This window comes from Indicator indicator, chromosome 29, assembly GCF_027791375.1.
Source record: "Indicator indicator isolate 239-I01 chromosome 29, UM_Iind_1.1, whole genome shotgun sequence".
Classification (NCBI taxonomy): domain Eukaryota; kingdom Metazoa; phylum Chordata; class Aves; order Piciformes; family Indicatoridae; genus Indicator; species Indicator indicator.
This window is the reverse complement of record NC_072038.1, coordinates 6,622,915-6,648,219: the sequence shown is the minus strand read 5'-3', so window position 1 is coordinate 6,648,219 and position 25,305 is coordinate 6,622,915. Positions and strand designations below refer to the sequence as shown.

The 25,305-nt window shown below is 42.9% G+C and overlaps 1 protein-coding gene across 1 annotated transcript in view; it reads right to left on the bottom strand.

Moving 5' to 3' along the window:
• CCDC57 (coiled-coil domain containing 57) overlaps window positions 1-14,174 on the bottom strand; it is a 28,297-nt gene extending 14,123 nt beyond the window's left edge. Inside the window, 9 exon segments of the mRNA XM_054394061.1 lie at window positions 902-1,038; window positions 1,670-1,898; window positions 2,510-2,610; window positions 3,099-3,285; window positions 4,659-4,718; window positions 5,698-5,860; window positions 6,966-7,166; window positions 9,002-9,091; window positions 13,981-14,174. Of these exon segments, the coding sequence (XP_054250036.1) occupies window positions 902-1,038; window positions 1,670-1,898; window positions 2,510-2,610; window positions 3,099-3,285; window positions 4,659-4,718; window positions 5,698-5,860; window positions 6,966-7,166; window positions 9,002-9,091; window positions 13,981-14,174 (1,362 nt within the window).
• Window positions 14,175-25,305: the final 11,131 nt, after the last annotated feature.

Below are 25,305 nucleotides of genomic sequence, written 5' to 3'. Positions count from 1 at the left end.
TTCAGTAGAATGGGGCACCAGGCTATCACCAACTATATGAAATTTAACCAGAGCAAAAGCTGGTCCCTGCAGCTGGGACAGTGTGATCCTGCTTGTCTGTACGGACCAGAGGATGTGAGTCCAGAGTGCAGCCCTGCAGAAAGGGTTTGGGGAGTTTGGTTGATGGGAAGCTCAATATGAGCCAATAACGTGCCCTGCTGGCCAGAAGGGCCAACTGTGTGCTGGGGTGCGTTAAGCTGAAAGGAGCAACTGTCCTGCTGTGCTCAGCACTGCTGCAGCCTCACTTCGAGCACTGTGTGCAGTTTTGGACTCCACAATATGAGGATATAGAAATATCAGTAGGTGTCCAAAGGAGGGCAGCAAAGATGGTGAAAGCACTAGATAGAAGAAGCTGAAGATACTTGGCTTGTTCAGCTTAAAAAAGAGCATACTGAGGGATGACCTCATTGCTGTCTACAAATTCCTCAAGAAGAGGGAGCAGAGAAGGAAGCACTGATCTCTTTCTGGTGTCCAGTGATAGGATGCAAGGGAATGGCTTAAAGCTGCATCAGGGGAAGTTCAGACTGGGTATTAGGAAGAGGTTGTTCCCTGAGAGAGTGGTTGAGTACTGGAACAAGCTCCCCAGAGGGTGGTCTTAGCCTCAAGCCTGACAGTGATAAATAATTATTTGGACAGTGCTCTTAGATACATGGTTTAACCTCTAGCTTGCCCTGTGTGGAGGCTCAAAGACCCCTATGGGTCCCTCCCAGCTCATAATTCTATGGAATCTTTCGTGGTATCAAGGCACTCAGGTAAAGTCAGCAAAAGACATTCAAATGCAGAATTTTAAGCAAAGTTACATTCATGGAATTAGATTTGCCTTGGTTGCTCTGTCACTAGATTTCAGAGGGCACATCATTACCTGTGTCACAAGGCTGTGCTGCAGATGCTTTAAAGCCGACAGCTGACACCGTGTCCTTCTGACAAGCTCCCTTGGAAAAAGGCTGCCAGAGGCAATACAAACTGTGCAGTGCTTAGAGCTAGAAGGATGCCAAAGTCCTACAAAGGAGATAAAAATGCTGAGGAAGTAATTCTCTGTTGTTGTTTTGTGATCAATATTACATTCCCAGTAAGTGTTTGTAGTGGGTATCAATGAACCACAGAACTGCTTTCCCATTGCAGATGCATTTAATGCAATGTGAAAATGGTCCTTATGCTTTTTGCCTTTTCTTTGTTGCTAGAGCAACTGTTGGATGGAACTTAAATGTCCACAGTGAAATCTTCTTGCATTATACATACTGTTGATTCAAGTTTTCTCTGTAGTAAGCTTACTCTGCTTTCTCTTCCACTTCCACAAAGCACTAGTTTTTATTCCAAGACAAACTACCTCCTTTCTGCTCTTAGTTCAACTTCCAGTTCCCATGCTGACATTTATGCACCAGGGAACCCTTCATCTAAGATGTTCATCAACAACATGTTGCTGCCTACAGACTCTCACTGCTTTATCTCCTGTCACAGCATAACCTTACTTACAACAATTACCTCTGCAGTCTCATACAAACTATGCAGATCAAGAATCAGTCAGGCCCAGCAATTTGTTTTCATATTAAAGCCTAACTCTCTCCAGCTCCAAGGATGAACTGATTCCCAGGTTTTACTCTACTAGCACTCATCTGTAGAATAAATTTACCTTCCTTTAATGCCATTCCAAGTTCTGCCCTGAGTCTGTTTCCCATTTCAATCAGCTGCTGCTTCTCTTGGTTCAGAATTGAGATCTTTTGTGCTGCTTTCTTTAGTTTATTTTGCATTCCTTGTAGAGTGTAGCTGACGCCATACTGAAGAAAAGCACCAGGACCTATATCAGGTAACTGTTGTCCAAGATTTACTATCTTTTCTTCAGGAACTTTGGGGTTTGGCCCCTGAAAAGAAATAGATAGTGCAGATCATAGAATTGTTAGGGTTGGAAGGGACCTCAAAGATCATCTAGTTAGAACCCCCCTGCCATGGGCAGGTACACCTCACACTAGGTCAGGTTGCTCAGAGCCATAACCAGCTGGGCAATATCTATCTATCTATATATATAAAATATATAATCCCTTATTTCTCTGGGTAGTTTCACCATGAAATAGGAGGCTCTTGAGAACATACATGGAAAGCATGCAGGCCTGTCTTTAAAGAGAAGTCTGAAGTATGGATTTACAATGGCAAAGCTGAAGAAGTGATACATGGTAGTTTATTAAGCATTTCCAAATGAAAAAAAAAAAGGGGTTGAAAGTTCTGCAGTGATTTCTTCCTTGTGATTCCCTCCTTTGTAGGAGAGAACAAGCAGTCAAAATTTATTCCTTAGAAACAACGAGCACAAATTTGGCTAAGAAAAACCATTGCTGGCTTTCACTGAATTTACACTCATTACTAACTGACCACTTGCTTCAGTTTTTAATATTTATCCAAGCAAAGTCAAGTTGCTATGTATTTAATTGCACACGTACAAATGCAAACAGCTATTTAGGTAGTTTAAGCCTCTCTGTACCTTTTCCATCTCTGGGTTCACTATAAAATCTGAGTTAGCTGAGCTGACTTTGACATTGCTCAGAGTGGTTCCAGCTGAAATTTTGTTTGTGATCAGTGAACCTAAAAGAGGAGAGGAGTGTAATATGAATTAATACATATTTATAGACAGCTTAGGCTTTCACAGCAACAGGTACCTCAGAACTTTGTCTCTTTCATAGACATCTTTACCACTTTGGTAGATAAACAGTAAACAGAGCTGAAGAAATATAAAAACCAGTACAATCTCACAATATACAACCACCATTAGCTCCCAAACACAGAAGTGACTAGAGGTGGCACATTAAAAAGGTCAATTCATGACTAAGGAGCACAGAGAAGTTTTTAATTCTTCTCTCAATACTACATTATTTAATCATTCTTGGGGAACTGGCAAATTGTAATAAAGAAATTCTCAGAATGTCAGACCTCTGTGTGCTTCTATTGTGGAATCCTGAGAATCCCACAGTCATGATCTTTATGTGACTGGGGGTTGTGTAGCCCTCACAGATCATGACCATGATCACCACACTTCCTTAACTGAGCTTAGAGGTCATGGCAAGCATTGTCACCTTGCTCTGCAGGCTGTCTGTTTTCTGTTGGAGGAAGAGAGGACGATGTGCGCTCATCAAGACTCTCCATTTCTTTCCTCATTTGTGCAATGGCAGCCCGAAGGTTGGCATTCTGCTCCTGCAGCTTTTTTATTTCCAAGGTAGAAGCATCTGTGCTCAGAGAACTTCTATCATCATACTGAAATATCTGTAAAATAAAAGTACAAAACAGGAACTACCCTTCATTAATGAATAAAGCATATTCTTTCCACAACACACAGATCCATGAACAGACTCAGGAAAAAAGAACCATAGGAAGAAAAGAAAGAGGTCTGCTTATTCTGGGGATTTACTGGGGGGGAGGGGGAGGAATTGCTATGATGAGAACTTGAGATGGGGAAAGAAGCACAGAGAGGACTCTGTCTTATCCCAAGTTCTAAATACTTCACTTCTAAAATAAGAAGAGATGTCTTCCTTTTGTCCATTTGTTACAGATAAACTATCAGTGACCAATGTAAAAGGAGCATTTGCCATTTAAAGGTTGAAGCTCTGCCTTCACAAAAGCCTTGAAGCCTGACTTTTGGAATTATAGATAGCCTCAAACACTACTCCTTTTCTGTCTTCTCCATCACTCCCCAATTCTTTCACTCGCCTTATTTCCTCAGTCATAAGTCTGTTCTGTGAGAGTGATCTGACAGTGTGATCTGGAATGCTAATGGCCTTCATATTAAGTTCCCTGTCATAAAGACAACAGCTGCCCCACATTTTCTCCTGTGCCTCTTCCTGCTCTAGCAGTACAAGGTGTGCAGAAGATGAGGATAAATCATTCTTCTCCATGTCTATTAAGGTGAGGAGAGGGGAAAGAGAAACTGAAATGGCATGAAGGGAAAGACACCAATAGTACCAATACACCACCCAAGTGTGTTTGGAATTTTAGGATCCAGCTCTGACATTAACTGTTCTGTGTTGAGCATCTGCAGCTACCCAGCAGGGTGCACTGCAGCACACTCTTTACCTTCCTTCTTCCGCAAAAGACAGTGTCCTACTCCTAATGCATCATCCTCCAGCATGGTTTCAAACCAGCCAGTTTTGCATTTTTCGTTGCACAAATGCAACAAATAGCTTTAAAAAAATATATCTATTTTAATAAGTAGCAACAAAAGGAGTGATACTAAAAGGCATTATTTTAAACATCTGGCAAATTAGTCTTTAAAGCATTGCTTTACAATTTTACCTCTACCACTTCAAAATCCACTGTGAACTGCAACCAACACAGTGTCTCAGTAACATTCCAGAAATTAATTTTCCCCATTCTCATGAGCTGTGATGTACATTGTCCTGTTTTGAAGCATCTGTCTACGTCCAGCTTGCTCCTTGTGCAACTGAGTAATGGATCAAGACTGAAAATTAAGCCTGTGACAACTAATCTATGTGTACTCCACACTAGACATGTCTGTATTTTGAATTAAACATATGAAACTGAGGAGCAGCTTACAAGAAGTTCAGTGAAAACATGCCCCAGAAGGCTCAATGAATCTCAAAATGAATTCATACAAGCCAAGACATTAAGTGTTGTCTAACCTGTTTCTCCCCTTCAGGTAAAATACTGTGATTAAAGCATGTTTGTATTGTCTGTTCTCCCTCGACAGTCAAAGCAAAATGTCTTCACTTCATGCAACCTGTCTTCTCTTTTCTGTAGATCAGCTTCAATTTAGGAGGGAAGGAAGGAAGGAAAGCAGAGAACTGTCAGTATCTCAAGGACAAAGAGTATAGAGATTAAACAAATTTTAAAAACAAGGGGGAAAAAAAGAAATAAAACAAAAGGAGGAAATAAAATTAAAAGATATTTTAAAATCACAGGATGGAGATTCAAAGCATCTCTCTTTAGGCTCTGTCAAAAATTGCCTTCATAGGAAAATAATTTGGCTTCATTGTCTCATCTTCTGTCTATGAAATAGCCAATGCCGATTTATTTCTCAGATGCCTTCCTGCGCTACACCTACTGATGCCTATGAATCACCTTGAGAAGACAATGGTAAAATAAAACACCAGAGAAAATGCCTGCACTTTGAATCTTGTGAAGAAGGGTTTCCTCTGTGCCTGTGAGATTATAAGGCAGCTGGTCACTGAGAATTAGTGGCAGCCCTTTGTGTCACAGTCTCTAAACAATAACTACGCATTTCATTTTTCAGAAACAGAAGCTTTTACACTTCAAAAAACAGGATTTTTTTTTCCTCATACAAAAATACTCCAGGGTTTTCCAGGCTTAATATTGTTCCCTTCACAGGGGTCAAGTTGTACTGTGATCAGCAAACTCTTTTCGGCCTGAGGCTGATCTAAGAGAGATCATCTTCTGCTAAAGTGTGAGGAAAAAAGCAGTGGCATCTCTCAAGCTGACTTGACTTCATTACAAAGGAGTTAGAAACTGCCCATGAAAATTAATCTAGTTTTTGATCAAATACATTTGAAGAGCTGCTGTTCATAATACAAAATTACTGGTTTACAGATCTCTGACAGAAGTCTGAAGTCATGCCTCCCCTGAGAAACATGACATTGGAAAAATTCCATAGTTCTCTGTGCAACAGACGGCTCCTAAACAGTGCTAACTTGAAATGCTTACCTGTTCTCCTGCTGAAGACAGGCTTTGTGTTAGATCCTCTGATTTCTGACACTGATCACTTTCAGCATTCTCACAGAGCTGCTGCCAGTCCTGTTCTGCTTGCACTTTATTCTGCTCAAGAATTCGCTCTCTCTCAGCTGCCAGAGACAGTTGTTGTTCATATCTATGAAAGACAGAGCAAAACTGTTGATTTTAACAAGATAAATGCTGAGAATATTTTCCCTTTGGTTTTTGGGTTCTCAGCCTTGTTTGCTATCCTCATCTTCTTTCTGTGTTCTATTTTCCAAATTACCTATTTTATTCTATTCCACTGTAAGCATTTCACTGCACAAAAGCATTTTAATTTGCTTAGAGCTCAGCAGTCTCCTAGGGTGCATCTGCATGGGTACTTAGAATCAGCTTTGGAGGTCACCTCAGCTCAAGTGGCATAAACTGCTCTTCAACTCCAATACTGCTCTTGGCAACACCACCCACATCATGTTTTCCATTTGCAAACAATGGAAATGAGATGTAAAGGAGTTAAGAATTAAAGGTTTTGGATTGCCAGGGTAAAATTCCTAAGCTCAAAGTTTTAGCAGATGCATACATTGGAAACACACTGAGGACCAATGGCATATTGAGAACTGAAGGGTTTTCAAGACAGATTCAACTGTCATATGGCTGAGCTTTGCAAACACAAAGCTGTTAAGACTTTGGGACATTCTCAGGTTTGGTTGTAAATGTCACTTTACACAAAGTCTTAGTCTTCTATACCACCATTCCGCATCTTTCTGGAATTTGGTCTCAGCATCTCTTCCTGTCCATGCATCAATTGAATTTGGAATTGTTTAGACACAGGCTCCTTATAAACCTCAGTCAGATGAGAACCTTGGCCTGGTTTTAGCACTACAATTTCTTCTTAAAGTTTACATAGAAGAACACCCCCCCATAGTTATATATACTTTCTTAAGGCAATTAATACAACAAGTGATGCAAGCTTGGATATAAAACTGTTGTCCAAAGAGAAAAGACCAAACTCCTTCATTCTTTCCTAATAGGATAGGTTCTCCATCCCTTTGATCAGCTTTGTGGCTCTCTCCAGTCCATCCAGGTCTTTTGTTTTCAGTTGTGGAGATCAGGACTGGACACAGTACTCCAGGTGTGGTACCTGTTTAACCATGAATTACTGTGAAGTTTTCACATAAATAAGTTAGACACAAAACTTGTAAGTATGTGGTTCTCAGTTTCTTCATCACAGCTTACAAAACAAGATAAATTGAGTCACTCACTCTCTAATAAGAGCATCTTTCTCCCTTAAACAAGCACTATGACTCCACTCTCTTCTGCACAGCTCAATTTCCAGACTTTTATGTCTTGTCTGCAGTTCTCTAATCTGCTGCTTCAGCTTTTTTAATTGCTTGACTTGTGCTTCTTCTACTGAAGCTGGCATTGCATCCTTTTCCTTAGCAGCATGAGCTAGTTCTTGATGCCTAGATGATATAGAGAGACAAAATAAAGTGAAGTTTCAAGCAACACAAGCATCTCAATTTTGAGTACTGATGATTTACTTTCTAATCAATTTGGTTCAACAAATTCAAAGAATCATTGTCAGAAGCAGTGGAAACAGAAATCAGTATTTGCTTGCCAGTGGAACAGGGTGTGAGGATGTCTTTTGTGGTTGTTTTGTCAAACTAAGAACACCATTATTTTTCCCCTCTACCTACGCACCTTAGTTTCTTGAGTTATTAACCTATAGGTTAAAGCAAGTGAACACAGGCACCAGAGAACCATCCAGGTAATGATGGATGATGATTAGTGAAGACTAAAGATGCAGAGAATACAGATTTTGGAGGAGTGAATTCCTCATTACTAGCTTAGAAAGACGAGACTGGCCTTTCAAAGGCCTACATATAGTCTTGGGTTGTACAGGGAAAAAATAATTAGTCACTATGAATGAAATTAAGATGCTTACTACAAATACCCCTGCTTCCTGCTATCCTGGAAACACTACATAAGTGGAGGAAAAGCAGCACCAACAAGAGAGTCATCTTTTCATGTGTTTCACACAGGAATTACTCGAGATCATAATACATTATTTCATTCTAAAGGGTAACAGCTTCAAAATCTGTTACTTTAACTTCACGGGACAGAAATAAGTTACCCATTTAAATGATTTACTTTTGAAGCTCACATTCTTTCTTTTTAATTTCTGCATCAAATTTGGCTAACAGTTCCCACATAAGGAGCAACAGATAGCTGACACTAGTACAATGGTACAGATAGCAACCTTGTATTGTCAGAGGCTTTTCTAAACACTGCACAAGGGGGTTAATCAGTGCATAATCTTTCTCAGCTCTAATGAGAATCAGATTGTGCTGAGGGAAATCTATCTATGGTAGGTCTCCTAACAGGACCTACATGAAAAGGGGAATTTAAAGAATGGCATCCTTTGCAAAATAGCAGATTCTATAACCAAATGAAGAGAAAAGAGAAAAAAAAAAAAAAGATGGATGAATGGATGCATGGAGATGGGTTATTTTAGCAGGACTACTATACTGAAGCAACAAGATTTGGACTGGCAGGTGTTGGGTGCAAGATGGTGGTATTTATGTTATAGTAGACATTTATATTACACATTTATATTGCACACTGGCTTGGTTGACAGGCAAAAAAAACCCCCAAACATTCTGGTTCTAATGATTAAACACATTCACCTGTAAAGAATTAAAAATAATTTTAATATCAAATACATTTATATACAAAACCAAAGGAAGGTAGGTTTGGTTGGTCTTTAAAGTCTGTAATATATATAGATGGTGTAATGACCCCCTAAGGTATCACAATTGAAGGCAAAATTTCACTAAGTTTATCCTTTTATGATGAAATTATAACAATATAAGAGATAGGAATGGGGGGGGAAAGTGCCTTGTAATTAGGAGTATGACAAACAACATATATCTACTCAACTTGCCTAAGGCTGCCTCTGCTTTCTAGATGCTGACCTTTCCTGCAGTTTCAAGGTTAAATTTAGTAGTGTGCTGTCTACATAAAATAATCTTACACAATATCAGATTGCTAAAGATAATCCTAACAGTCCCTTACAAGGGGCAGCTGCAAGACAAGCAAAGCAATGGCTATGCACAAGTAGTGCATGATTTTTTTCAAGTGTCATTACAAATCTCATCAATTTAGGCAAGGAAGGAAGGAGGGGGTGGGAAAATGAAGGGAAAAATGAAAATGGGAGAGAAAGAAAATGAAAATGGGAGAGAAAGAAAATGAAAATGGGAGAGAAAGAGAAAATGAAGAGGAAAAAGCACAAGCAAGCTCTCCTTCAAGTTCCTGGATTTTTCTCTCCATGTGATGTTTCAGGTTCACATACTTCTTATACTGATCATCTATTTGACTGTTCCTAGAGCTATAAATAAACATAAAACAAATTTGCCTTAAAGAGCATCTCTGGTGATCTAATGAGGCATATATATGTAAAATTGTTTTGAAAAATAACACACAGCTATACACAGCTATAAATACCAAATGCTCTAATTTCCTAAAGAAGTGCTCACCATAACATTTCTTCTCATAAATCAGTTGAAACCAATTATAACAGCATTTGCCTTTTCTTAAAGCTATGCTTCAGAAGTTAGTTGCACATAAAATATCAAGGATCTGCTGAAAAGTAGTGAAAGACTTCCACTTAAGCTTAAGAGTTCATCCTCTGACCCAAAATTTGTTGCAAAAGAAGAAACTGCAAAACAAGGGCTGCCCAGCAGAAATCTGAGCTTTTAGATATGTAGAAAAATGGAGGCAGCTTCATATCTATTCCTGTCCCCAGCTTTTTCATTTGCTATCTACAAAGATGTTTCTCTGAGATACAGAGGAAGAACAGCAGTAATGCCAGAATTTCAAACAAATCTGAAGAGCTGATACTGCTACCACGAGCAGCAAGCTCTCTAATGATACCCTGAACATTTTCAAGCTCTGGATCCATCCCTGCAAGACTCAAGAGGCTCAGTGCAGCCTGTTACCTGGCCAGACAGACCTGGACTGATACTGTGCAGTTCTGCAACCTTCTGATTACTTTCAGCCCTATATTACAGTTATTTTATGCAGCTGAATAAGCATGGCATTTGGTAAGATAAGACTGGTCATATAATAGCTACATAGACAGAAGTGCAGGTTTGACCTGGATAGTCACAAGCAGCCATATGTACATTGACCTTCATATTCTGCTAGATTTTGCTTTTAAATCTTCACTTCAACTGAATTAATCTGAATCCTATAGCCAACACTTATGCATACAAATAAAGCCTAGGAGAAGTGCTGTCTGAGTATAGTCTAGACAGGCACTTTTACACCTGCCTTGTTCACCCCACAACTCTCCAGGGCAAGGCAGAACAGAAGAATAATTGCTGTACAGCTCAGTGATCAGCATCCAGTTCAGCCTGGCAAAGAGGTAATGCTGGCTGTAGAAGACAAACTCCTCCTTCTATTCCCAAAGGATATGCTCCTGAATTTACATATGGTCTGATATTGCTTTTTTGCATCTTGCAGCATTTTCTTTTGATATAAGATCTGGCAAGCATGTAGCTCTTTCCCTTCTTTTTCTTTCCAGAGATCATTTAATTCTTTTGCCATTTGTAACACTACTATAAATCTGAATCAGGAGCTGACAGATGACAGTGAAGACCCACAACTCATACAAATCAAGTATCTCATCACTCCTAATCAACTACATAGCTGATAATTAATTACCAGTGAAATTTAAATTTAAATTGCAAAGATCCCTGGACCACCAGGCTCTGGCCACTTCTAGGAGCAGCATTTACTTTTATTTATAGTCCTATAGCTGCTGTTCTGCCCACAGTTAAATCCATCAGGTATGAGGAAATATGTGTATTTCAGTAAGATAATAACTGTATCTTTAAAACTAAAAAGAAAATAAACAACACAGAGGTTGTACTTTTACTGGTGAAACCCTTTACCTGCTTCACTTCCATCTCTTCCTATTGTTTATTCTCCATATTTGCCTCATATTTGATTATACACACTGTAGAATAAAAACCAAACAAACCAAAAGCACAAAACCACCACATTATATGTAAGCAAAAAGAAAAAAAATAGAATTGTACTTTTTGCTTAGATTTCTCCACATTGGAGAGAGATTTGGGGAAATCTCTGGAGAGATATGAACAGAAATTGTCATGTCCCCATTCCCCCAAACCTCTGGAGTCAATACAGCCTCTCTCATTGTACAGCATTATTTATTCTGTGTCAGTGGTTACAGCTAATCCCATCTGGATAAGCACAGGGGATGCAGAGAACAAATCAGACAAGCATGCCTTGCAAACAGTGTCTCTTTAATCTCTTTAAATGAAAGAGAGATTTCCAGATCAGCAAACATGATGTGCTACCTCTATGCTAAAGGATGTCACAATTTAAAAAGCATTTTTCTTCACAATCTAGACAACTCTAATTCTCCAGGATCAAAAAAAAAAAAAAAAAAGAAGGAGTCTCTGATCGTTGGACATGACAAGAAAAACAAAATTCAAGCTTGCTCTTCCCAGGTACACAAAGTAACAAACACTGCTAGAGGACACAATGACCTGGTGGTCTTTCAGTTCTGCTGACCTAGATTCCACATTTATCCCTAAGGCAATTAAAATAGTGTTTTCTCTTCATACCCCATGCCTTGCTGGCAATCTTCAAATCATGCTACCATGCAGAAAATAGTATGAGCAACATCATCTTTATCTGAGTAAGCAGAAATAGATGGTTTTTGTAAAAGTCACTGTCGCAGACATTCATAAACAGTACTGTCTCCCTGTTTACAACATGCAACACTTAAAAGATTTGTTCTTTTTGTATGTTCCTTTTTCAGCCAGTTGTTCCAAATGCATCTGATGGCTGCCACAGTTAAAAGGGTTGACTAAATCTGACTTTCTTCCCCCTCCACCCCAATCATAAATACATTACAGATGAAAAAAAAAAGCCTATGAGATGCTTTCTAGAGTCAAGGCACTGAAAGAAACTATGCTCAGTCTACACCCATTAAGGTATCAAAATACTATTGTAAGTGCCTTTTTAAAAAACACGGCTTAGTTTTGTTAGCTCAAATTAGCAGGAGATTATTAAACAAGACTTTTGTGTAGGGAACCAAACCAAGACCACAGCTCCACCCTATTACTTCCTTACAATGACGTCACAACTTTTCTTGGAAAGAGATGATTAAGAAAAATGAGACACCTTTTACAAGCTCTGTCTACAATTACCTTAAAATTAAAAGGCATGACAGAGTTTCCTATAAAAACAACCTCTTCCCTATCTCTACATAGCTCACTTAAATCAAAGGCAGTAGTAAATGGAAAGCAATATCCTGAGTTTGGGTTACATGTAACATTGGAGTTATTAATTTCTTATAAAAATATGAATGAGGCTTGCTGTAATTTTAAGACATTGCTTTTCATCACAGAGAGCTGTAGTTCTTACAAATGCAATTTAATTGCCTTTTGCCTTTGATAGCAGCAGTTACTTACAATTGCAAGTTACGTTTCAATAAGGAACATAATTAAAATAATGGTTTAATTTTAAATATAAATTCCACCAATTGCCTGGGTGTCTTGCAGCTAAAAGAAGAATAGTAAACTTATATATGATGATATTAAAAAGATGGCCTAGGAAACAACATAAACATAAACAACAGACAACATCTTACAAGCAGAACAGCTTATCCATACAACCTAAATAGCAGAGATGCCCATTACAATCCAACCACTTACTACAACCACATCCAAAGAGAGGTGGTTGATAGGTAGTCCAGTTCTTCGCCATAAGGGCCTGATAGGACTCAGCCTTTTCACCAAAGGAAAACGATGGCTTGGCTGCAAATCACACACAACTGAATGTGGCTAGCATACCTGATTCAGTGGAGATTTTACAACCATTGCTATTAAAATGCTAATTCAACAACAAGAAACTAGATGCCATATTTGAGCTAGTCACTTTTCAATAAAATAAGAACAAGGCGATGCTGAAGAACATTTCAGAGTAGCACCTCAAAACCTTCAGATTTCCATACAACTACTATTTGTCAAAGAGGTGTAAAATTTTATGACTTTGTTCAAAGAACTGAAGAGCTCTACTTGCTTCTCTCTTCCTTGCTATCCTTATGATGTACCAAGAATAAGATGTACAGAACAGATTACCAAAGCTAATAAATCAAGATTGCTTCTCTTCCTTTCAAAAACCACAGAGAAAATGAAAATGCCACACAGCCAGTACCAGTTAAACATCTCCAGCCACAACTGTTTTTCTCAAGGAAACAGTAACAGACAGAACTAAGACCATCTGAGTATGAGCACAGCTGGCTCACTATGTGCTGCAAGTCATGATGAGGCAAGCAACAAGCAGGGGTCACAGACGAACTATGAGGTGTAAAAAAATCCGGTGACAGTGATACAAGTTAGCATCCCTTGTGCGCTCATTGTTTACTGCGAGTAGCTGCTTTGCTATTTACAAGTAAAGTTAGACATGTAACACAGCAAATATACATCGTGCATTATACAATGTAATCAGAAGAATAGAATATAGCAGAAGCTAAAGGATGGGATAAGGATCAATAACATACAAAAGAAACCTGGGATGTCAGGTACTGAGTGCAGACACACCTCTGGGGTAGGGTGGGATGGGGTGGGCTGTGCTGTGGTGTATGGGGTATATGTTAGCCTGGTGTTAGGCTCTGCCATTAATAAGTAGAGCAGACAGGAGGTGTAAGAAACAATTGTCTCTGGGTCTAAAAAATGGGTGCATATTCTAGAAAGTGCCTAAGAATGCCAAAAGAGAACAAACCGTGAGAAACACTGGCATTGAGTACTTGGAGCAAATATCCTCAGGGATGACCAGAAGGGACAGACATTTGGATGGAGGAAGAGGATGCTACTGGCAAGCCAGGAACCAAATAGCCTGCAGGACTAGAGGCTTGTACGCCTTAAGTACAGAGAGGGAAAGAAAGACATAATCGAGTAGGAGTGAAAGAAAACTGCCAGTGGAGCAGCCAGCAGGCAGGAAACAGATCCAAGGACGAAAGGGAAGAAGCACTATGGAGGGCCCAGAGGGTCAGATGCTCTGAGCAAGAAGAGCTGAGCGCAGACGTCAAGTCCCTTAGCGGAAGGCGTAGAGAAGAGCACAAAGCAGCAGCAGACAGCGCTTGGGACAGAGGCTGCACTCAGAGGGTACTCGTTAGCAGGAAAGGTGCAAACAAAGCGGGACACACAAGAGAGAAAGGCCGCAAAACGCAGGGGAGCGCACCGGGTGCTCTGCAGGACAAGCCGCGGCATAAGGCGATGCTGTGCTACCGCTCTGCCTTCTGACGGCAGCGGCTCGGCTTCCCCCCGGCACGAACTTGCACGTTTCTCCCAAGACCGACTCCAAGCCGCCTCCAGCGGGAGCGACGGCGGCACCGCCCGCTCGAAGGGGGCAGAGGGGGCGGGGGCCGTCCCCATGGCAACCTCGGCCCCGCCCATCGCTGGTGAATTTCGTGGCGCGCCCTGCCTGTGCCCAATCAGTGCTCTGCGGGACAGCCCCCCCTGCGCGGCTCCGGGCTGCGAGCTGCTGCCTACCTCGGCGCGGGCTCTGCCGGCAAAGCTGCTGCTTCCCTTCTCTGCCCCCTCCATGTTTAGCAAACCAGCCTTCCTCAGTTCCTCCCACTGCATTCGCTCCCAGGCACCTCGTGCCATATTCTTCTCCTCCTGTCTTCCCCGTTTCACCCTCTCCGTTAAAGCAGCATCCGCTCCTTTCGCTCCGTGGGCGTGGGCACGCTCCTATGCAGCCCCTGTTTGGTATAGTAACACCTCCCAAAACACCGCCGACGCTTGTTTCATACCTTGAGATCTCACTTTCTTGTTCACTTGTCTTCCTCTACACTTTGTTTATCAAACTGTTCAGCGTTAATTCCTCCTGCAGCTCAGGAAGGGGAGCCTTGGCCTGTTTCAAGCACAGCTGTAGGGATGGGAGCAAAGAGGGAACAAACTTCCCACTCTTTCCTGAGTCCCATTACATCGTGAAAAACTTTATAAAAGCTTGTAAATCAAGCTCAGGCTGACTGCAGCACAGATAAGTAAGTTCTGCTACCAAGGTGTTTAATTATTAAAACAGGTATCTCTCAAGCAAAGCTGGCTACGTTGTCTACGTGAGACTGAGGAAGATGTGATGTGTGGACTGGACGTAAAACATGATTTTCCCTGAGTCACTGTGGATGACTTGCTTGTCTGGAAGCCATGAGGCAAATTTCCTGTAATGCTCGCCCACTTTTTCATGTTCCTGGGTTATACAAAGAGCTTTGCCCAATGAGAGACCTTTGAGAAACCTGAATTATAGCTGAATATATGAATTAATTATATGCACGAATGATATCTGAAGTACACCGATTTAAAGAAAATAGGTTCTCAGTACTTCTTGTATTTCTTTCCTTAGGTTGTCTGAAAACAGCTGTATTTCTTAAACCTATGCCATGTAAAGAAAGAAGGGATTATTTCCATCAGAAACTATTACTGAAAATTAACATCAGGACTACTAATTTGGCTTCTGAAATAAATCAAGCTTCACTGAGCTTCATCTAATTTCAAAGCACTACAATTATTTAAGAGATTTAGTTCGTTTGTTTATATGAATCACCTCTGCTTTAAAATACAGCAGTGAGATCTGGCCTCAAATGATTTTCCAAATCTAAGCACATAAAAATTCTAGCACAAGTGCCACCATAATTTTTACTCCACAGTGAGATTCTGAAAGCATTCCTCTGGACCAACCAATATTGATTGATGTCTATGTCTGTATGCCACACTGATTGGTGGCATTCTCCTTTTTCTCATGACCTGCCCCAAAGCTGCCTAACCTTTCAACTGCATTATCTTTTTCAAGCCTTCCTCCACCCAACCCTAGCTGTCACCTTCTCCAAGGTACCTTCAGACAGTCCATAGTCACATAGTTAAATGCATGTCAGTTCCTCAAATGAGTAACTGATGGCTTCTAGTGATTCAGTAGTGCCCAAAATGGGTAAATTTTTATCTTAACAGTGAGTCAGAAGGATTAGTCAACACAGCACAGAATACAGAAACCTGTATATACCTAAAATAAATGCAGAAAATGTCCTGGTTTCAAAAATGGAAACTAAATGAAACCTTTTGCCCTTGTAGCCAAAATGAACAGGAATTTGGAAGAGACAGATTTTCTGTTCTTATCAAACATGAGTGAGGTCAATGCAATTTATGCTAAAGGTAGATTTCAGCTACCTTCAGAACCACCTGGCTTCAGCAGTTCATTAGAGTAACTTCACAAAGAAAGAACAAAAATGGACCCACCCTCTGAAAATGCAGCATTTTAGAGAGGAAAAGCAGGGTATATCCTGGCTCCAAAGGTACTACTAGGCTCAAAAACACTTAAGTTTCCAGTCCAAAGGCTATGTCCAACTCATTGTGGCCCAACTCCATAGCAAGATAAGACCCAGGACTACACAATCTGTCTATCCTGCCACCTTCATTCTTATTTCTACGGAAAAGCAATTCCAAGCCACAGGCCACACAAAAGCCATGGCACTCACCAAAGGTGACAATCAGAGGAACAGATGTATGAGAAACATGATGCAAGACCTCAGTAAGAGAACATGGATATAGTCTACCTTGATGAAACATACAGATTAAAATATAATTCAGAAAGGGCTTTCTTTCAAGTGCAGCTTACCTTCAATGAAGAAACCTAGTTCCACAGAACTTCAAGGAATGTGTTTGGTATACAGTATACAAACAACAAAAACCTCAGAACTAACATTTTAAAGATGATCTTCTAAACAAAAGTGGCTTACTTCACATCTTACAAAAGACTCCAGAAGAATTTTGGATCCCCCTTGAAATCTGGGTCCTATTATTTAGGAACAAAACAACACATTTAAATTCCAATTTCACGCAGGCTAGAAGAATTTTATATCTATGTCTCTTTTCCATGTATACCTTTACAAAAATTGTGGATTCATAGTTTTGAAGACTATGTACATATTTATAGGCACACTTCATGTTTCTCAACTGCATCCTGAGAGTCATATAAAGAGACCTTATTTTCATACATCAGAAACAAACTGGAAATTACCATAACCTCAACTCTGAATATTACTGGCCTTTCTGCAATAAAAATCTTACAAGGGCTCTTTGTATAACATGATCTACTGCCTTTACCTTCTGAATCCAAGGCAGAGGTGTATGCATTGCACAGCGCACAGTTAGCCACGTATGAAACCACTTGAAATGCTCCAAGTTACCATTAAAATTCTTAAAAGTGCAGAAGTGGAATTCCAGAATGAACACAACAAACTCCATTCAAGCGCAAATAAGAAAACACAGACTTAAAAAACAAAATATCTAGAAAAGCTTAATAAGAATAAAGGTTTACAGGCACTTGTAAGGTAGTATTTGGGACTCATCTACAACGTGCAGGAATAGCAAAGAGCATAGCTGGAATTTGGAACAGGAAATGGCAACCACACAAAACCATTAGATATATACACAGAAGAATTGCTACAGTTCAGGAGGTGCCAGGAAAGACATTTGCCATCAGAAGCCGTAAGTTCCAGAGCAACAAATCTTTGTCCTAATGTCAGCTATCCTATTCCTATTTATATTCTGTAACAACAATATTCCATCACTTCGGAGATTTTGGAAGCCCGGTCAGGTAAAAATTTCCATCAGTCTCTGCCTGTCTTTACTAATGTGAATGGCAGTTAATGAATCCACTACATCACTCTGTTTTTAATGGAAACAATTTAGGAGTCTCACGAAGCTCAACAGAGGAAAACCTGAAGTCCTGCACCTGGTGAGGAATAACCCTGTTCACCTCCTACAGCCTGGGGGACAGCCAGTTGGAAAGCTGAGGGTCCTACTGGACAACAAATTGACCATGAATCAGCAATATGCTTTTCTATTCAGTACCCAGAATGTCATTAGCTTTCCTTAGGAGCAAAATAAATAACAGACAGAGCCAAATGAAGTATGTAAACAAAGAACACACTAGGATCATTATTTATTTGGAAACTAGTAAGGAATTATGGAGTGAAAGACTTTTTAGTGGTGGGCTGGTGGAATGTAGCATCTATTATGTATAACCCAAATTTCCCCATTAAAAATTCTCTTTAGCAAGAAACTAGCAAGACTTGCACAATGTATTCTCAACAAAGAGTCTGCCTGTTTAAGGATTCCTCATGAGTTCAACAAAACATTGAGAATATTTGTAATAAGTGGCATACTGACATATGAACAATACTAAGATGCAGAAAATCTTGTATTTAAACTGTAAAGAAGAATTTTTCAAAGCTCTTTTCATAATTAGATACCTTAAGTCACTGTGGTTTGAGTTCTCTTTGCTGCATTTTAATTCCCTCTACTCCTAAAGTCTGCTGCAGCATATTTAATGCTTAAACATACGCAACATAACTCCACCTAACAGATAGGGGGTTTGTGCCTTCATCTCAGTTCCAAGTGTTTATGAGGTTGTCCAGACTCTGTGCAGGCTTCTGCAAGCACAGCAACCCTGTGTTCTGCTCACTTACACTGCTGCCTTGTTGACTACTGAATCACATCCAATCATCTGGGTGCTGACGTTGAGGGGTTTCGTTTGCCCCAGCATGTCATCCTCTACGAACACTCTCTTTTAGAAAATGCATTCTTCAACAACAATAGGGGCTGTCAGCTACCAAAGTGAGACCACAGACCACTGGTGACTTTTCTCAGCAGCTGGTCTTTGTCTACAGACATCCACTTCTGAAAACCAGACCATCTGCAGTGACACTCCTCTGCCTCTAGAAAAAACCACGCCAATCTCTAAAATGATGTGAGTGTTTCCTACAGCTGCATGCCAGCCATGAGCACATTGCACTCTGCTTACTAGCCTGCAAGGATGGAGGCTTTGGCAGGAGCAATGTGACAGATGTGAAAGACACACCTGTCCTCTGTCTATTTAACATGTTTGGTTAACACACAGAATTGTCAGGGTTGGAAGGGACCCCAAGGATCACCTAGTTCCAACCCCTCTGCCATGGCCACTAGATCAGGTTGCCCAGAGCCACATCCAGCCTGGCCTTAAAAACATCTAGGGATGGGGCTTCCACCACCTCCCTGGGCAACCTGATCCAGTGTCTCACCACCTTTATGCCTTTCCTCAATTAGCCTCTTCTATCATGTGAGTCAAGAGACACTGCTGGGTTACATATTTTGCCAACTTCACTTTCACCATTGCTCTTCTCCACTCGTAGGCACCTCTGTCCCTCCTGAAAATATCTCAAAGAATAGATACCTCTAAGGTTTGAATTAAAATGTCTACTGGTGGCTATACATTTCTATGATGTAGTGATTCAAGTAAAGTGAAGTAATAAAGCAGAAGTCTGCAGGATGGATCTGTCCCTTCACAAGAAATTGAAGCCAGAGGGTGGGGTCATGACAAACGCAACTATCTCCCTCTCAAAAACTGTGGGAGTTTTTCCAACCCTTTGGTACTGGCAATGAAGATCATACTTCATTTTTCTGAAGAACCAACACTACCTGTAAAGACAAGACATGTAAAAATGTCTTCAGCTGCTAGACTCCACCAATTTTGTTGGTCCTCAGGCACCATGCTGCTTGTTTCAGAAACTCCACAAGAATCATTACATTTTGCTCTTCTGCCATTACCTTCATCTAGCAGGTAAGCAAATGGCCTAAATTCAGGTAGTGGTAGACAGTCAAAAACTGGTTTAACTGATCCTTAAAATTAGTGGTGTATGTTTCACTGGTTGTATGCTACCTGCTCAAGACAAACCACCACAATCACTTAGGCTGGAATAGACTTTCCAGATCACAGAGTCCCCCTATACACTTAACATTGCCAAGTCACCACTAAGCCATGTCCCCAGTGCCACATCTACACATCTCTTAAATACCTCCATGGATGATGACTCAACCACTGCCCTGGGCAGCCTGCTCCATTGCTTGACAACCTTTTTGGGGAAGAAATATTTTCTAATATTCAACCTAAACAACTTGGGAGTAATTTCCTCCTGTCTTATCACTTATTACTTGGAAGAAGAGACAGACCTCGATCTTGCTACAACCTCCTACCATTCTGTGATTCTGTGACATTCCTTTCTCTTAGTTGTAGAGACTGAGAAGGTCTACCCTGAGCTTCCTTCTCTCCAGACTAAACACCTTCAGCTCCCTCTGTCACTCCCCAGAAGATTTGCTCTCTAGATCCTTCACGAACCAGGTTCATTGACAGTTCAGCACCTCCATGTCCTTCTTGCACTGATGGGCCCAAAATTGAACCCAGTATTCAACTCAGTACTGTGTTCAAGGTTATGATCACTTCCCAACACATTGGACAGTGTGCTGTAAGCACATGAAGGACTTGAGTACCAACTCCTGAATGTCCTAATCCCTGAGTAGCCTGCTTTCTGTACTGCACTTTAGGAGCCTATCACAATTTGCATGGATGCTAAGTAACAGCAATATTAACATATAGTTTTATAATTCTGCCTGATTTGTATGAAAAACAGAGAAGCGACAGTAGAGAAAGATCACTCCATCTGGATGTAAAAGGACGTATCTCATAGAATCCCAGCATGGTGGGGGTTGTTAGAGACCTCTGGAAATCATCCAGTCCACCTCCACTGCTAAAGTAGGGTCACCCACAGCAGGCTGCCCAGGATCAGAATGTCCAGGTGGGTTTGGATTCTCTCTGAAGAAGATTCCACAACCTCTCAGGGCAGCTTGCTCCAGAGCTCCAACACCTTCACAGAAATTGTTTTCCCTCATGTTCAGCTGAAAACTTCCTGTGAAGATATTGATAACCCAGAGAGGTTGTGGAGTCTCCTTCTCTCAAGAGGAGACTTTCAAACCCCAGCTGGATGTGTTCTTGTGCAATCTGCTCCAGGGGAACCTGTGTTGGACTAGATGATCTCCTGATGGTCACTTCCAACCCCCACCTTCTGTGATTCTGTGAAGGCGTATTTGGAGGTGGTGCTCCCTTGGTAAAGGGTGAGGAGCCCACAAAGGACCTGTGGCCGCTTCCTGGAACGCAGAAGTGGCAGCACAGCACCGCCCCCAGCTACAGACACCACCTGGCCCATCAAGTCCCTGACTTCGGCCCTGCTCACTCCTCAGACGGGAAGCGATCTCCGCTGGCAGGATCCCCCACACCACCGAGACCAGCGCACGGTTCGCTCCGGGGCCTCCCGTGCTGTCCTGCTGGGGCCAAGGCTTCGGTGCCTTCGCGCTTCCCTGGCGGGGCCAGGCTCCCGCGGGGCTGCACTTCGGGCAGTCCGCAGCCGCCACTTCTCCAGCGCCGGCAGAACCGCCCCGCACGCGCCCGCGGAGCGCCCTGTGGCGGCGGGAAGGGGTCACGTGGCGGCGCTAGGACCCGGTCGCCCCCGCTCCGGTGTGGGAGGGGCGAGCAGTCACAGACCTGCCGCGCCGGAGCGCTCACCAGCCGGCGGGGCGCAGACGGGCTGGGGCGGGTCTGACCGGGTGCAGGGGGGAAAGCGGGCAGCGGTCCGGCGTGAGCACGGGCATCCTCACGCCGAGGCGCGGGACGTGACTCAGGTACTGAGGCGGCGCCGTCGTGCGTGATGCTACGGAACGCTTCGCTGGCGCGCGGGGTGGGGGCTCCGGAGCCGGGTGAACCGACCCTCCTATAGCGCCGGACAGGCTGAGAGGGTATCTCTGCCTGGGGCTGCCCGGTGCTGGCGAAGCTTTGGGCGAGCGCTGAGCGGGCGTCGCGGCTTCATCCCTCGGCCAGAGGCTGTGTGGGGCGCCGGTAGGGCGGCGGGCACGGTGAGGATTGTTCTCATCCTTCTGGGCGCCACCTCACCGTGGGACGGACGGGTCCCTCCCCGCCGGCTGCGCTTCCCCCAACGCGTGGGGGTAGGCGCTTGCTTTTCTTGCTCGGGGAGCCCGCGCTGCCGTACAGATCTGCTCGGTGTTCCCACCACCGTCGGGCTGTCAGCGCTGTCCGGGCTCTGAGCGGTGCTGGCGGCCGAGCCCTGCTCTGGCTGCTGCCCCCCACTTCCCTCTTTGGCGGCCGGGGCACGCCTAGGGGAGCGGTGCCGCCGGCCCCGGCGCACGTACAGTGCCCAGTGCCACACCGGCGGCCCTTGTGGCACGCGCCAGTTAGGGCTTTGTTCCCGCCATCGCTGCCTTCAGACCGGTACCGGGCAACGAGGTTTTCGGCGTCCAGCTCCGGCTCCGCCATCCCTTCACTGCTGCTCACCTTGCGTCTAACCCCAGGGGGGGTCAATTCCGGAGTTCCCTTTGTCACAGCGGCGACGCACGGTCTGAAAGACCGTCCCCTCATAAGGGCATCGCTGTGGCCCCGGGTTGGGACTCCGTTACTTGGTGCAGCGAACGCTCAGAGAACGGCGAGGCGCTGAGACGCGCAACGCACGGCCACTTCTCCAGGTTCCGTGAGCATCCGTGGCGGCGGCGACCGGAGCGCTCCGCGGGAGCCGTCTCGGCTACGTGCCCGGCCCGGAGCGCCGCGCGGGCGGCCGTGGCCGTGGCCGTTGGCGGCACCGCAACCGCCACCATTGTTCGGCCGATCCCTCTCCTCCCACGTGCCGCGGGTCGCCGCAGCCCGCAGGCTTCTATGGGGAAAGAGGCTTTTGCTGCTCCTGCCCTTAAGCCGTACCAGGAGGTTTTCGTTTGGCTCCGAGAGCTGCAGAGTGGAGGGGAAACGCAAGAAGGGGCGGTGGAATCGCCGCGATACAACTTCCTCACCGGCGCAGACCGTTAGCACCGGTTGGGGAAACACAGCCTTAGGGGGCGGCGGGTGTGTGTGCTTTCGGGGTAAAGCAATTGGAAAACCGTTTGGCTGAGGATGTCAGAGGGTGAAGTCACGTAGGGTTTTGCAATGCTTGCTTCAGAGGGAGTGGTGGTTTGGTAAGGCGTGGCCGTCAGCACTGGAAATGTGAAGCAGAATCTGAGTTCAGTTACACCTGTTGTGTCCAGGATAGTGCAAGGTAAATGATAAAAATAATAAGGTGACATTTAAAATTGTGTCTGAACTGGGAACTCACGTATCTCCATGTGTGACACCACGTCAGGCAGCTGCACTGTCCACAGTGATTGTGTAAAAGGACACCTCTTGGCTAGATGATCTTCTCCCACTACATTCAGCTACATGTGTGAGGTACAGTGCATATGCAGGCCAGCACTTCCATGGTATTCTGCAAAACTAAGCCTGTATATCTGGCTGGTGACAGGAATGGACCCTTAATCAGTATTTGTTTGGCTCTGTCATTTTTTTGGCTTTATACTAGGCAAAATAAGGACACTTCTATTAAAAAATGGCAAGAATCTCTGTTTTTCTAAAGCTGCAACACCTTGCAGAGCCACCATAGCTGCAGGGCTGAGATTAATTTTCATGATACGTGAAAAATGAACTTAGAAGTTTTCAGCTGAAGTTGGGATCCTGCAACTTCTATTTTTGAAAGCATGCAGAAAGCAGCCAGATAACTCAAGTGCAACTGAAGGCATGTTTGTCAGAAAGGGCATGTGCTGTCTTAAGGAGCAGCTGTGATGCTGACATTAATGCATTTACGGTAATGGATGTGGTGTAAAACCAGTATGCTGTAGAAAAACAAGTCCAGAAGCTGGGCATTGGATAGAGACCGTAACAGCTGACTGAACTGTTCTTACAGAACCAGTGTATTTGTTTCAAAGGTGGTACCTGAGGAGAGTGAACTGTTGGTTACTGTTGTATTTGTAGTTACAGAAAATATTCTGTAGATTCACAGAATGGTTTGGGTTGGAAGGGACCTTTAAAGGTCATCTAGTCCAAGCTCCCTGCAGTGAGACATCTTGAACTAGATCAGATTGCTCAGAGCCCTGTCCAACATGACCTCGAATGTTTCCAGGGGTGGGCCATCTACCACCTCTCTGAGCAACCTGGGACAGTACCTCTCCCCACTCAGTTTAAAAAAATGTCTTCCTTATATCTAGTCTAACTCTCTCCTCTTTTAGTTTAAAACTGTCACTCCATGTCCTATCTCTACATTCCATGATAGAATTCTTCCCCACCCTTCTTATAGCCCCCCTTTAAGTACTGAAACGTCACAATGAGGTCTCCCTAGAGCATTCTCCAGGTAGAACAACCCCAACTCTCTCAGCCTGTCCTCATAGAAGAAGTGTTCCAGCCCTTGGAGAATTTATGTGGCTCTAATTTATGAAAGTATTTATCTCAAGATTAAAAGAGCTATTTCTTTCTTGTTAAGAAAAAAGCTACATTAATGCTTCTTTTTAAAACATGAAGTCAGAGTGCAGATCTGTATGGCCTGGTGTAAGTTAGGGGTCCTTGTTGATAAGATCCTCATTACAGGCAAAAACCCCAAACAAACTCCCCACAAGAAACCAATCCAATACTACAATCTGATTTTCCAAGATAACATAAGAGAGTGCTGATATTTTCATTATATAAATAAATAAATAAGCACAACCTCCCCAGAGGAGCACAATGCCCAGATATTAGAACCTACACTGGTTAGCATTACTTGCGACACATAAAATCGCAGTGTGTGTGAGTTTCCCGTGTCACTGCAAGCCTGTTAGTACCTTGTGATGAGTATGCTACTTACTAAGCTATAGCAGGGAACACCAAAATAGTTTGAGGCTAAGTGGAGGCTGGAGATTGATTAATAGCAAGTGTTGGTGTGGAACATCATCTACAGTGGCAGACAGCACAGGATTACTGTGTGGGTTATTGTATGACTTTTGAGAGAGAGAGATGAGAAAATGGTGAAAGCTGGGAAACCCCTGACTGAGAAAGGCAGATGCAGCAGAACCAGGAAACTGTCTCTGATAAAAGAGGCCAAAATGGGAGAGTGAAAGTCGCTGCGGGGCTTTGCAGGGAAGACAGGAGGTCAGGGTAGCCATCAGTAAATACCGTAATGATTTTACAGGGGAGTTCACAGCAGCCTTTGGAAATGAGTGTATGCTGGCTGATGTTTAAGCAGGTGAGCCACAGGACATGCACAACTGTGTCATGCCAGTGGCCCATCAGAATGGCTTGTACAGAGTATCTCAGAATGAATAGAAATAAATAAAAATGGAATTCATAGACACATTAGTGCTTTAGAGCTTCAGGAAAGAGTTAAAGTCATGCTGAATAGGCAGATGCCAGTGATGTCAATGCAAAGGGTGGCTTATACATAGAAGGCTGTCATCAAAGTCTGAAGGATACGAAAATAGAATTATTTTTGCAGGGGGTCATTTCCTGCAAAATTTCAGAGCTGGTTGCATCATGTGTTTAGTCTGTTTGTATTTTAATATCATTGGGCAAATACAGAAGGTTTATGAGCCCTCTTAACACAGTACTGAGAGTGTGCTTTTCAGTGTATCCATACTCCCAACACCTCATGAAGACAGAATCCTTCTCATTCCACAGATAAGAAACTAAAAGAGGATCTTTACATTGCTCAGCTTAGACTGTCTTTCTCATTTTATAATTGTACAGTTCTTAACCTAGTGGAGTTTTGGACTGAATTCCAGTCTGAACTGGGTTCCTTACATGGAAGTTCATGTTTTGTTTTTGATAACCATTATTTATTTCTATCCTAGGATTCAA